The 14,059-nt window shown below is 52.3% G+C and overlaps 1 protein-coding gene across 3 annotated transcripts; it reads right to left on the reverse strand.

Annotated features, from left to right (window-relative positions):
- Positions 1–781: 781 nt before the first annotated feature.
- On the reverse strand, positions 782–13,910 carry LOC116954903 (ribonuclease P protein subunit p25-like protein). 3 transcript variants are annotated; one of them, XM_076052718.1, is made up of 5 exons: positions 13,803–13,910; positions 8,903–8,952; positions 8,497–8,770; positions 7,012–7,213; positions 782–6,171 (listed from the first exon to the last, which is right to left on the reverse strand). In XM_076052718.1, the coding sequence occupies exons 3-5, from the start codon at positions 8,667–8,669 to the stop codon at positions 5,881–5,883; spliced, it is 666 nt and encodes a 221-aa protein (XP_075908833.1). In that variant the 5' UTR covers positions 8,670–8,770; positions 8,903–8,952; positions 13,803–13,910; the 3' UTR covers positions 782–5,880. The 3 variants fall into 3 exon arrangements, with proteins under 3 accessions (XP_075908833.1, XP_075908832.1, XP_075908831.1); XM_076052717.1 differs by lacking the exon at positions 8,903–8,952 and having other exon boundaries at positions 13,803–13,893; XM_076052716.1 differs by lacking the exon at positions 13,803–13,910 and having other exon boundaries at positions 8,903–13,659.
- Between the last annotated feature and the right edge of the window lie 149 nt (positions 13,911–14,059).

The raw sequence follows: 14,059 nt of genomic DNA on the forward strand, positions 1-14,059 counted from the left end.
CCTCTCCTCTTCACCGCTCGCCCTGTGCTCGTAACGCGAATCAGAACACTGTACCGTCGCACGAATGACAAACGCAATTCATAACGAGCTGCGCATTTTTTCGCAAATCGGCCGCAACGTCCCGATTGAGGGCTCGATTTGCAGTCCTTGCCGGCACAATCCACCGCTGGACGAAGGCCCCTCCTCCCCCCAAGATCCCCAGGGCCGCGTTGGTCACGGTGGTTGTTCGACCACACTCCACGACGCTTGCGAGCACGCGTTGGTTCAAAGATGTTACAACGCGGCCAGGAGTCCCAACTCTGGTGGCCACGTTCACAAAAAACAGCGAGCTAACCACTGCGCTACCGCTCCACACTGTTGTGCGTTCAGACGACTGTGAGTTAACAGAAGCTTTGATTTCATGCACACATCCCCATCCTCCACCCCGCCACCCCCCCCCCCCCCCCCCGTATATCTTTGAAAAGACCGTTGGGGCAAGCGCTGCTAGCGAGTAGCACCTATGAAGGCCGGCACGGCACACGAGGGGGTGGGTGGCCAGCACCACGCCCGGCCACCTTTGTCTCCCCAGTGGCGATGTTTACTGCACACCGCACCGGGTACTCACTTGAGGCTGAGCCGACCTCGGGGAAGGCCCGGGACCGGTCCGGATAAGTCACCGGTGTTGGCCGTGAGCGGGAATCGAACTCGGGTCGTTGTGCAGCTCGTTCACCGTTGCACCACCGCTCCCCACTCGCACACATGCACACACGCGCGCGCGTGCGGGCGCCATTCACTACAAACGGAAATTCATCGGCGTTTTATTTACCCGGGCAAGAAGACATTGAGATCCATCATCTTTCCTTGAACAAGAAAGACCAGAGAGAGAGACAAATACTTACAAGGGTACAGCTGATACTTAATTGTTCCTCAATCAGCCGCACGCAATTTTGCAAATGTAGGAACTGGCTCACAATCGCCGACTCTCGTGCAAAACAAGGCCGGCCGGATTTGCTTTCACATATACACACGATGTACAAAATACTTTGTGTACATACCCCGTAGAAATATACACGCACGCGTATATATATATTCAGCCACGTGATGTGCACAAGTTGGCAACGTAAGGCGCGGAAATAGGTTCAACGTAGATACGTCAATACGTCGGTTCAACACGGAGGCTTTTGCGAGCAATATCATCCATAAGAGAGGTTTTTTTTGGGGTTAGATCGCGTATTAACCCAAAAAAACCTCTATTATGGACGTCGACACGTGTTCGCCTCAATGGAAGCGTCTCGAACGTGTGTTTCAGCGAACGCTGCACAAATGTTGCACGGACGCTGTGGGGCTGCGTGGCGACGCGCAGGGGGGGGGGCCTCATGGCCCAACTCCCCGTCGGTATTCTTTCCCCCCCCCCCAAAATGCAAGCGGGGAACGCAAAAGTAACGGCCTTCAATTTATCCACTCCATACGTTTTTATTGCACTGAATAAACAGTTAAAATATTCTTTCTCGAGAATGTCATGAACATTTGCCAGATGGCAGAGTTACAGAAGCCCCCCTCCCCTTGCCGCCTCCTCCCTCCTCCAACGGAACGATTCCAGAGCACGACAATGCCAGACCTCGCGCACGGGCCTAAGACCTAAGCGGTGAACCCTGCACCTCCGTGCCGATCGGAGGCGCCGTGGTTGACGGCTGTTCACCAACGGCTTCGCGGGCGCCGACGGAATCCTAATGGCGCGATGAACGCCGGCCCTGGTTCCACGTGACCGCAAGTGCCAAGGGAGACGGAGACCCGTGCCGAGGAGCAGCCCGACGATCCACGACATTGGCATGGATATTTACACGCTCGGCATCGGTGCACCGAGTTATCGACAGAGCCAAGATGGGTGGGCGTTACTTCCGGGGCAAGCGTTGCCCCTCTGGGTGTGCAATTCGCAAGGATGACCGAATCTGTTGCGTATAAGATGGCAAAGCTGCAGGCGCTGCAGCTTGTTCTGATGCCACTGTCGGTGGAAGGACCTCCGCTAGAGAGGCCCAGCCAGAGGGTATTTTGGCCGACTCTTTCCCGCCGGCCGGACGTCCTAGAAGAGGTGGAAGTGATTTGGACTCAAGTCAATTCGTACATCTCGATGAAGGTAGACCCCCAACCCCCAACCACCCCCCCCATCCCCCAGCGAGAGTTAATGGCACTCACTCACTCACTCCCTTGGGCTAACAGATCTCCACGAAGGTGAACAAGCAGTTGGCTTTAACCATTCGTCCACCGCCCTTTCAAACCGAACGTCATCAACGTTGACGCCGCGCGGCGCTTTTAAGACACCAGGAAGCCAATTCCACGTGGCTCTAACAGCTTCGAGAAAAATAACGTGACAAGTAAAAACCGTGCGTATTCCCGAGTGCGTATTTTGTGACGATGGCGTTATCTTGCGCGCGTGTGTGTGCGCGCTGGCGGGTTGGCGGCCTCAGGGTCTAGGTCCATCGCCTTGGCTGAAAATCGGCTGATCCGTTTCGCGCTTAGGTTTTAAAATCGGAGGAGTTTTCGGAAAGTAGATTTTTTTTTTTGCTGCGCCAAATTTTGTCCAAGTTCGTGTCGCCCGGTTTTCTATCGGGAGTCCGCGAGCCAGGGCCAGAAAGTTCACCGGTCGGCCACCACCTGAGGTGGCATCACTTCGAAGGGGTTCAAACTTCTTGGCCAATAACGGTGAATTATATAAATGCCCACTTGAAATGAGCGGGGGGGGGGGGTGGGGGGGTTATATCGAAATACATAAGAGATTTTTGGGTTAGATCACGTAAATATAAAACCGCCACCACCCGACACAGCCAACTAGTAATGTCTGTCGCGAAAACAAAACGTGCCAATTCGTTACAAGTACAGCACACCGGTGGGTAGGAGAGTAAACCCACAACATTTGCAATTCGAGTACAACGCTTTGCCGGTAATCATAAACAGTATCATCAGGCGACAGCCAGCGTTGTGGAGAAATCCTCCTGTTTCAGGTCTTAAAGAGAGGGATAAATGCGATGTCGTCACTTGTGAGCCAATCGGGTGCGAAGACCAGAGGGGAGGGAATGTATGCATATAATTTATAATGGATATCCATTCTCGGTTGGGTTATTCATGGGGTAATCAACATACATAATGTGCATGCACAACGCACATACATTATGCATGCACGCCCTGCTCCTGTTTAATCCACTCGTATGTTCGCCGCGTACATGGATTATCGGTGCTGCTCAAAAGTTTCGCCAACTCTCGGTTGGCAAATTCGTGCCAGGAAGATGTCTTATGTTTAACCCAACATAAACTGACTTGACCTTAGGTGGTACCGATTTCTGCTGTGGCACATGGACCATCGGTTAAGTCCCGAACAGCAACGCAACTTTATGCCATGTCCCCCGAATTACACGACGAACTTTCTTTTTGTCCCCGCCGTGTAATTTAAAGGCGCGAGTTGGCGACGCGTCTTATAATCCGGTAGCTGTGTTGTGTCCACATTGGCGTCGCTTCGTCGACGGGGGGGTGCGCGTCTTATTTCCCAGGGCGTCGGAGAATCCGGAGGACACGGTAAAACAAGATTCTGTTCACGTTGGATCAAACTCCACAACAGTTACCATGACCCTATGTTACAGCTGGACGGCGGAGGCTAATGCATTTATGCTGCCAACCTCGGTTGGGAAATCGTTCAAGAGGACAACATCTGAAAAACCCCGTGAACACAAAAAGAAAAGCCACACCACCACCACCACCACAATGCAGTATTCATGAGGCTCTCTCGTACGGGGTGTGCTCTCTGTGGGGGGGGGGGGGGGCTTCTGATGAGCGGACAATTTGTGAGGAAATTGGTTTCATCTCCCTAGGCCAGGCAGGACTGGGAATCGGCTGGGAGTGGGTGGAGTGATCGGGCTCCTTGGGGGGATGACTTGCGGGGGGTGACTTAAGTGGTCTCGACAGCGCCAAATTCAGGAAGCGCGATATCCGCCACGTCCAACGCTCTCCTCCCGATGCCGAGCGGCGGTCACGCAAGTGATGGTTGCACCGATAGGTAGAGGTGCAGCCGTGCAACAGCGACTGCTGGCAGAAAGGGTCTCCACTAGACGGTTGTTCTGGAGCGTATCTCCTCAAGGAGATTATTTGGCCGACTTAATTCACGCTGGCCAGACGTCGAAGAAGCGACGGAATTAAACCCACATTTTTATCTCGCCAAAACGCAACCTGCCGATCGACCGGCAGTGGATGTCACCCTTTTACCCATCAGCCTATTGGCTTTTCAGAGAGGGGGAAATAAAAAAAATCATCTGCCGCGCAACAACATTTGTTTAATCGGGCAAACTCTGTACCGGCATCAACCGTGCTGGTCTCACCAGGAGAGTCGGGCTCGCTGAACAAATGCCGCCGGCTTAACAAGACGTTCACGGCAAAGTACTCCTCCGGCACGCTGGGACCCCGCTCTACAGAGAACCCTTCCGGCCACTCGCAGGGTGAGATTCACGAGTCGAGCGGCGAAGAGGGCACAAATACACGGGGTGAGTTGGCGAGTTGGCGAGTGGCGTGGGTTGGCATGGGCCCTGGTGGGTGCAAGGAATGAAATTGAGTCGTGTTGCGCCCTCTCCCGGCCCATGGCCCGGTGCAGTTACACCGCCTGCACACTCGATAGCTGTCCTTCCGCCGCACCTCCGATTAGCACGGTTGGCTACGTACGATGCGAAATAAGTTAAACACACATACACTGGCTGTAAACGGAGTGGCAAGACTTGGCGTTTGAGTTATCCCTAAATCACTCGCCAATGATCCTTTGCGCAAGGATTTTGGCCCATCGGCACTCCATCCCCTTCAACGCACAAGGAAATAAGGCACAAGTATAACAACGATGTGCTCAACGTATTAAAACTCACGCTATGCCGAGTTCATATATTGTTGGCAAGTACCTAGGCTCCGTTGGGTTTCTGTAACACAAATGCTGTCCAGCACACTACCATCACACTGATGTATTAAAACGTACAAGTGTGACAATGATGCACTATAGCATCATTGTCACACTACAGCCTTTAAAAATATATCCCGTTAGACTCGATTATTCGTGCTAATGACGGGGAGGACGGCCGCGGAATAATTCAAAATCGCAGATAATACAAAAATATAACTATTTTTCACGGATATCTATGCCAAAAACGAATAATGTGTGGGTTTAAATTATGTTTAAGTTAAGAAAATCGAGTTCGGTTTAAGCACGTGACTTCTAATAAACAGTTGCAAGAATAATAGTAAATAACTGCTCTTAGATTATGAATGTGGGCTTAAGAGAAAATTCACGAGTTATTAATTGATGCACAAAATCTCCGGTGCGCGGTTCACCTACTAATCGGATAAACTGCACGCGGATAATAATTGAGAGTCTCCTGCATTTAGTTTTCCCCAAAACTATCCCGATTGTGCTGTGTCATGTCACAAGAGGAAGTATCCATTCAGGACTCGCGCAGAGCAGCGCAACCGCCCATCATAGCGGACGCCACACAGAAGCGAATAATGGCAGAGCGATTTATGACATTGCTTCAAGGTGCCGTGTGGTCCACACAACGGCAGCGGGTGGCACTTTCCCACCTGTCCCACCGCACGGGAGTAATATTTTGGCAAAAAAACAATTTTTTTGTTTGAATTCTCACGAGCTGTAATTCGTCCAAATTATGCGCGGAACCACATTCGACGCCGACGGGGTTTACCGTTCAATAGTTGGCAACACCTTGGAGCGTTTATAACCGTTTCAGGAAGTTTCACGCATCGTGCGTCAGCCCAGGGATGCGCAGCCTCCCTCGGTGGCAACGGGAGAAGAGCCGCGTCTCCCCGCAAGAAAACGACCAAAAATGTCCACGCCTCCTCCTCCTCCTCCTGCTCCAGCCCTCGTCAGCTCATCATGGGCGCCGCCTCTGCCCCCTGGCAAGCGCGGTGGTGCCCCACGTGGTGCCCCCCTCCCACCGGTGGCTTCCTCTGCCACCCTCTCCCCCCTCTCCCCCCCCCGCACCCTCCACGCCCCCCGCGCCCCCCTCTCCCTGCCCTTCCCTGCCCGGCCGCCGAAGTCGCCGCCGCCGCGTCCACCGCCCGCCCAGCGCCCGCCGGTGCCTTCGGCTCGGAGAAGAAGATGGTGGCGTCGATCGAACGCAGGTCCAGGTCTCCTGTGCCGGCCGGCAGGTCGTCCTGCGTGGTGGCGGGGTCAAGGTTGGGGTCAGGATGAGGGTTATAGTGAGGGTTAGGGTTGGGGTTAAAGCCAGGGTTAGGGACAGAGTCAGGGTGTGGGTTCGAGTCAGGGTTATGGATCGAGTCCAGGTTATAGTCGGGGTGTGGGTTAGAGTCAGGGTTATGGATCGAGTCCAGGTTATAGTCGGGGTGTGGGTTCGAGTCAGGGTTATGGATCGAGTCCAGGTTATAGTCGGGGTGTGGGTTCGAGTCAGGGTTATGGATCGAGTCCAGGTTATAGTCGGGGTGTGGGTTCGAGTCAGGGTTATGGATCGAGTCCAGGTTATAGTCGGGGTGTGGGTTCGAGTCAGGGTTATGGATCGAGTCCAGGTTATAGTCGGGGTGTGGGTTAGAGTCAGGGTTATGGTCATAGACCGTGGGTTAGAGTCAGGGTTATGGATCGAGTCCAGGTTATAGTCGGGGTGTGGGTTCGAGTCAGGGTTATGGATCGAGTCCAGGTTATAGTCGGGGTGTGGGTTAGAGTCAGGGTTATGGATCGAGTCCAGGTTATAGTCGGGGTGTGGGTTCGAGTCAGGGTTATGGATCGAGTCCAGGTTATAGTCAGGGTTATGGATCGAGTCCAGGTTATAGTCGGAGTGTGGGTTCGAGTCAGGGTTATGGATCGAGTCCAGGTTATAGTCGGGGTGTGGGTTCGAGTCAGGGTTATGGATCGAGTCCAGGTTATAGTCGGGGTTCGAGTCAGGGTTCGAGTCGCCGTGAGCACGTGTTGCTGCCATGTTGTGCGGCAGCGGCGTCGGTCGCCCCCCGCCCCTCGACGGCCGCGCCCACCCTACCCCTCACCTTGGTGAGCAGCACGGTGAGGGTGTGCGCCGAGCGGCGCACCACCAGCGTGTCGAGGCCGCAGCCCCGCGCGCGCGGCTCCCACGTCTCGGCCGTGACGCGCGTGCCGGCGCTCGCCGCGCGGCGCAGCGGCGCGCCCGGGGCACGGCGCAGCACCGCGTCCGAGCACGACACCGCCCGGCCACCTGCTCTCCCCGCGCCGCTGATGACGCCGCCGCCGCCGCCGCCGCCGCGGTTGGACGCCGTCGAGGGAACGGTCGCGGTCGCCGCGGACGAAGAAGTCGGCGTGCGGCCATCGTCGTTGTCACGGCGCACCGCCAGACGGGTTCACGCATGAGCAGCAGACGTCAGGGGCACGTTAGGCACGCGCACAACAAGCCGCGCGTCGTTTTAGATCTCGGCAACTGTGGCGGCGCAGTCCAGAGGTGGGTCCGCTCGATTGGTCGGTTGCTCAGATCTGTTTAGATTTCATGGCCTTCAAAACTCAGGAGTCAAGTGACGTTTCTGTTTTCAGACGAAGGCGTAGAGATTATATTCCACTGCTGCCGATACTCGCCCGAAGTGGTGGACACCGCGTGACACGGATAACCGGGAAGCAAAAACAATGGCCCTCGGATTGGTACCTAACAGGCCTGAAAGGCGATTGGTTAGAGGCGGGGAAGCTGAAGGTGATTGGATGAGAATTACTGAATGGAAAGAGCGGGAAACGGAGGATGATTGACAGGCAGGTCGGTTTGGGATCCGTTAGGGAAAGTTGATTGGCTGGAGCGAAAGCGGGTTGAGAGGGACCTTCGAGAAAGGGAGCTTGAGCAACATACAAGTGGAGAGGAGCGAGAGAGTTCGGGACGCCCGGAGAAAAGGGAATTCTGGGAGACCGTGTGTTTCGTTCCTCGAGAAATAAAGGCCTCCCTACAGTCGAACACCAGTGTTGGCTGTCGCCACAAACACCAGCAGCCTTTTGTCAATTCTGCCGCGAAACATAGGTCACTTCCACATCCCCCTTTATGATCTCGGAGATTGACCTTACTTCACCACGCTGGTCAATGCAGATTGGTAAAGGTGACGGCGTTTCTTCTCTCCGTGTGCGAGGGGGGGGGGAGGAGGGGGGGGGAAGGGGGCTGATTCGGTTCCCAAAGAATTTCTCAGCATGCGAAGCAAAACGTTGGAGACACCGTGCCTGCCGAACGGCACGACCGGAAAACACTTCCCGAGAGCGACATGCGGATGTACGTTGAATTTCTTTCGCGCCGTACGTAGCCGACCGTGCTCATCGGAGGTGCGGAGGAAGAACTAGACGCAGAAAAAAGCAGTTCTAAAGAATTACATGTTCAACCCGGACGATTTGAAAGCGCCACAGCTCCCAGTGGGCTTCCTAGTATTGGAAGAGCGTTCAGAAGGAACAAAACGGCGAAAACCCAGAGCGGTGTACCTAGCCAGCCAGCCAGCCAGCCCGCCAGCCCGCTTGCTGTCCTGTCTCGCTCTTACCTCAGGAGCACGTGGCGGGCGTCACCGTCGCTCAGCAGTCGCAGGACGCGTGTAACCACGCTGCGCTCCTGGCTGCCCTCGGCCACGTGGACCACGGGGACGTCCGGGGGCAGCCAGGGGAAGGGCAGCCCCGTGGGCAGCTGCTCCACCCTCGTCCGCTCGTAGAACTCCATGACGGAGGAGGGCAGCGTGGGGTGGGGTGGGGGTTGGGCAGTCGGGGGGCCACGAGGAGGAGGGCAGGCGGGGGCCGAGCTGGACTCGCGGTCACATGCCGCTGGGCATCGTCGCGGGGCGAAGGGGGGGGGGGGACGACGACAAAAAAAAGGGACGCGATTAAAATCTTTCCCGACGAGATATGAAGAAGGCGTTCGCTTCTTTTAGTTTCGTCAAATCTTTTTTGTGTTACCCTGGATGAGCCCTCGAGATGGAACGTCTGTGTCGGGTTTGGTCCATGATCTAAAGTGACACACGCGTGGCAAAACACAGCAAATGATGACACAGTACGTGCCAACGTTTATATGAAAGCTTACGCAACGTACAGTAAAACCTTGGATTGCGGGCATAATTCGTTCCGGAAACGTGTTTGTAATCCAAAGCGCTCGTACATCAGTTGTGATCACGTGATGCTCGGCAGTACAAAGCGTGTACACGTACTACTACTCGTATTGCAAGACCCTCGCTCGTTTATCAAATTAACATTTATTTTAAAAAAATTGGCTCGTCTTGCAAAGCACTCGCAGACCAAGTTACTCGCAATCCAAGGTTTTATTGTATATGCTTAAGCAAGTCGAAATACTGTACATGTACACAGGCGCGGTTCATCTACTAGAGGTTGTGTGGCACCCACTGACAAAGCAGCTGGAGACGATGAATAATTTTTCGAATAAAAATACTTTTACTTTCAATTTTGTTGTGTTTAAAAAAAAAATGTCAACGTGAATTGCCCAATGAAGATGACATATTAAGTTGTTCGTATTAGAAACCGCTGGAACACCACTGTCTGATTTGTGGGGAGGTCTCGGGGTGGCTGTCAAGGAGTTCGCGTGAGAGGTGTCCCTTCATTCATCGCGACGAGAAGCGGATTTTGGCCACGCCGTTTGAGACCCATTCAGGGCAGTGTCAGGTGGCACTGCGCAACTCCAGCAGCTCACGGCTTCTGCCAACGTCAAAAGGGGGTTGTGTGGTGTGGACTTGAGGGTCATGGGGAGTGCTTTGTCTTGTTTCGTACGGTTTATAAATGCCTTACCGTTGGTAGATAAGAAAGTTGCATCAATTTCACGGGAAGGCCAATAACATGACGAGGTTTTTTTTTCTCTCTAAATTAGAACGCCACATTTTCAGAGGTCACTCACAACAGCACCACCTCGTGGAGATGTCACGAGCCGCCACTGCTTGTACACAGAGCATAGAGCTGTGGACTCGAAATTCAATAAATCTAGGAGCAAAACTGGACAAGCAGTTGCGAGTAGCAGCAACATCATCAATACCAGCTAACATCATCAATACCAGCTAACGTCATCACACGCCTCGCCAAAGAGAAGCAGTTCCAGCCATCGCATTAGGGGCGAGTTAATGAAATGTTTGACCAAATATAACGGGCTAACTTTCAAGTTGATAATTTTATATTGCCCGCGAATGATGTTATATAAATATCCAAATGGCCCTTAGCAGAAAAAAGGTTTCCCACCCACCCCTGTGTTACAGGGAAATCGATGATTTCAGGTCCATACGGCGTACAGCCGTTTCAATCCGGGCAACGACACTTTTTGGTCTATTTGTCTGTGTTTCTCCCTTGATGATGGTGACTTTGTAGGATGAACGCTGAGATTCATAAGGGGCACGGGGTGACCAATACGGTCTGAATTGGTCTGTAATAATGTAGAGAGGGCACTGATAAGGGCTTGACAGCTCTGGCAGAGCCAAAGACTAAGGAAGTCGGAGAGCCCAGGGCTGTGGGAAATGAACATGGCACCACCGGTCCGTCCAAACTAAACACCACACCCCTCCTGAAATCGAATCCATCTGTGCGGAGCTTTGAGCATCGTGGCGTAAAACGTGGGCCCATTTTTGTTTTGGGTTCTTCCTGAAAACACAAAAAGTGTTGTTGCAACTCAGCCGTGGCTCCTCCTGCTTGTGTTGCCCATCATCCCTCCTCCCTCGGGGTGGGGGGGTCGATAAAACGAGTAGCACTCCGAGAAAGTCAACACAGCGGGTTGTCCTATGGATGCCCCTAAGAGGGCCCCCTGCCATAGGAATGTGGATTTTGTTTTGTATTTCTCAACACTGGCTCTTATCTTAACTGAATGGATACATCGCCTTAAGCGAAGGCGCTTTGTAAGGCCCTAACGACGGTGGCAACGTGTGAATGTGATGGTGGAAGATGCATGAGTTTGGTGTAAACCAGAGTAGCAATTCCGAACGATGCATCGCTTCAAATGTACAATGCAGTCGTTTGACTTGATGATAGTCGTTCCACTTTACAATATCATACTTTCACTTTACAATGCAGTGGTTTGACTCTACATTGCAGTCGTTTGACTCTACAATGCAGTCGTTTCACTTTACAATGCAGTCGTTTCACTTTACAATGCAGTGGTTCGACTCTACAATGCAGTCGTTTCAGTTTACAATGCAGTCGTTTGACTATAGAATATCATACTTTCACTTTACAATACAGCCATCTGACTTTAGAATACAGTCGTTTAAGACTTTACAACGTCGCTAAAACTCAAAGAGTTGCTCATTAAACGAGAGCGCTCACACATTCACAGACACACACTCACACAACAGACTCACACACTCACACACACATAGACACACACACAGACTCACACACTCAGATTTACACACTCACACACACACTCAGACTCACAAACACTCACACACACTCACACACAGACTCACAAACTCACACAGACTCACACACAGACTCACACACTCAGACTCACACACACACAGACTCACACACTCAGACTCACACACTCAGACTCACAGACTCACAGACTCACACAGACTCACACAGACTCACAGACTCACACAGACTCACACACACACAGACTCACACACACACAGACTCACACACACTCACACACACAGACATACACAGACACACACTCACACATAGACACATACACAGACTCACACACACACAGACTCACACACACAGACTCACACACACTCACAGACACAGACTCACACACACAGACTCTCACACACACTCACACACAGACTCACACACACAGACTCACACACACAGACACACACTCACACACACAGACACACACACACAGACTCACACACACAGACTCACACAGACACACACAGACTCACACACACAGACTCACACACAGACTCACACACACAAACAGACACACACACAGACTCACACACACAGACACACACACACAGACTCACACACACAGACTCATACACACAAACACACACACTCACACACACACAGACTCACACACACACTCACATACACAGACTCACACACAGACTCACACACACACAGACTCACATATACACAGACTCACACACACACTCACACACACACAGACTCACAAAGACAAAGACAAAGATCCCCCGTATAGCCTTAACAGACTGTAGGGGCAAGTGCTGTTAGCGAGCACCTATGAAGGCCGGAACGGTACACGAGGGGGTGGGTGGCCAGCACCACGCCCGACCGCCTTTGTCTCCCTAGTGACGATGTTTACACACCGCACCAGGTACTCATTTGAGGCTGAGTCGACCTAGGGGAGGCCCGGGACCGGTTCAGATAATCGTCACTGGTGTTGGCCGTGAGCAGGAATCGAACCCGGGTCGCCAGGTTCATAGCGCAGCGCGCTAACCGCTACACAGACTCACACACACACACTCACAGACACACAAACTCACACACAGACTCACACAAACACACACACACAGACACACACACAGACTCACACTCACAGACACACACTCACACAGACTCACACAGACACACACACAGACACTCACACAGACACACACAGACTCACACACACAGACTCACACACACACAGACACACACTCACATACACACACAGACACACACTCACATACACACACACAGACACACACACAGACACACACTCACATACACACACACACAGACTCACACACACACAGACACACACTCACATACACACACAGACACACAAACACACACACACACAGACTCACACACACACACAGACACACACAGATACCTACACACACAGACACACACAGACTCACACACACAGACACACAAATACACAGACTCTCACACACACACTCACACACACAGACACACACACACAGACACACAAATACACAGACTCTCACACACACACTCACACACACAGACACACACATACAGACACACATACACACAGACACATACACAGACTCACACACACTCACACATACTCACACACTCACACACAGACACACACTCACATACACACACAGACTCACACACAGACACACACTCACATACACACACACAGACACACAGACTCACACACATACACACAGACTCACACACACTCACACACACACAGACTCACACACACACACACAGACTCACACACACAAACTCACACACACACATAGACACACACTCACATACACAGACTCTCACACACACACAGACACACACATACAGACACACACTCACATACACAGACTCTCACACACACAAACTCACACACACACATACACACACAGACTCACACACATACACACAGAATCACACACACACAGACACACACTCACATACACAGACTCACACACACAAACTCACACACACACACAGACACACACTCACATACACAGACTCACACACACAAACTCACACACACACATACACACACACAGACACACACTCACATACACAGACTCCTCGTAAGCGCCACGCGTCCCGAGCCTCAGACGAGAGTCGGGACGCAGGCTCATACATAGCCGACGTTATTCACTCCCAACAGAGTTTTAAAACAATATATATCTGTGTATGTGTGTGTGTGTGCACACGATTCGCACGTTACAAATAAAATGTCACAATTTTAAAATAATACTTAAATTTAACTCGCCAAGTCCGATGCAAGGCCTCAAGCCTTTTTCCAAGAACTAAAACGCCACCCTAGGAGCTTAAACGCTGCGACATTCACCACAAACACAAACAAAACCTCTCCACACACAGAAGTCGTCGTCTCTAAGCCAAGGATTGTTTGCAACAAGTCGTACTGCTGATTATAATAATTATAAAGCATTGAGAAGAGCGAGCGGCGGAGAGGAACTCTTACCGCGAGTCGGGTGTGTCTGGGGGCACGGTGGTGGAGGCGGTCGCCGGCGGAACGATTCACACACACACAGACACACACACTCACACACACAGATTCACACACACAGACACACACACAGATTCACACACACAGATTCACACACTCACACACAGATTCACACACACACAGACACACACACTCACACACACAGATTCACACACACTCACACACAGACACACACACTCACACACACAGATTCACACACAGACACACTCACA

Source organism: Petromyzon marinus, chromosome 57 (assembly GCF_048934315.1).
Source record: "Petromyzon marinus isolate PM22_M1 ecotype Great Lakes invasive population chromosome 57, UKy_Petmar_22M1.pri1.0, whole genome shotgun sequence".
NCBI classification, from domain to species: domain Eukaryota; kingdom Metazoa; phylum Chordata; class Hyperoartia; order Petromyzontiformes; family Petromyzontidae; genus Petromyzon; species Petromyzon marinus.

What these genes read in the sequence shown, in the direction of transcription:
- LOC116954903 (XM_076052716.1), bottom strand. Translation starts at nt 9,059, where the DNA reads ATGCCCGCAATCCAAGGTTTTACTGTACGTTGCGTAAGCTTTCATATA. An exon ending in ATCTCGAGGGCTCATCCAGG is followed by an intron (nt 8,771 to 8,902) that starts GTAACACAAAAA and finishes GACGATGCCCAG; the next exon opens with CGGCATGTGACCGCGAGTCC. An exon ending in GCCCGCCACGTGCTCCTGAG is followed by an intron (nt 7,214 to 8,496) that starts GTAAGAGCGAGA and finishes CGGCGTCATCAG; the next exon opens with CGGCGCGGGGAGAGCAGGTG.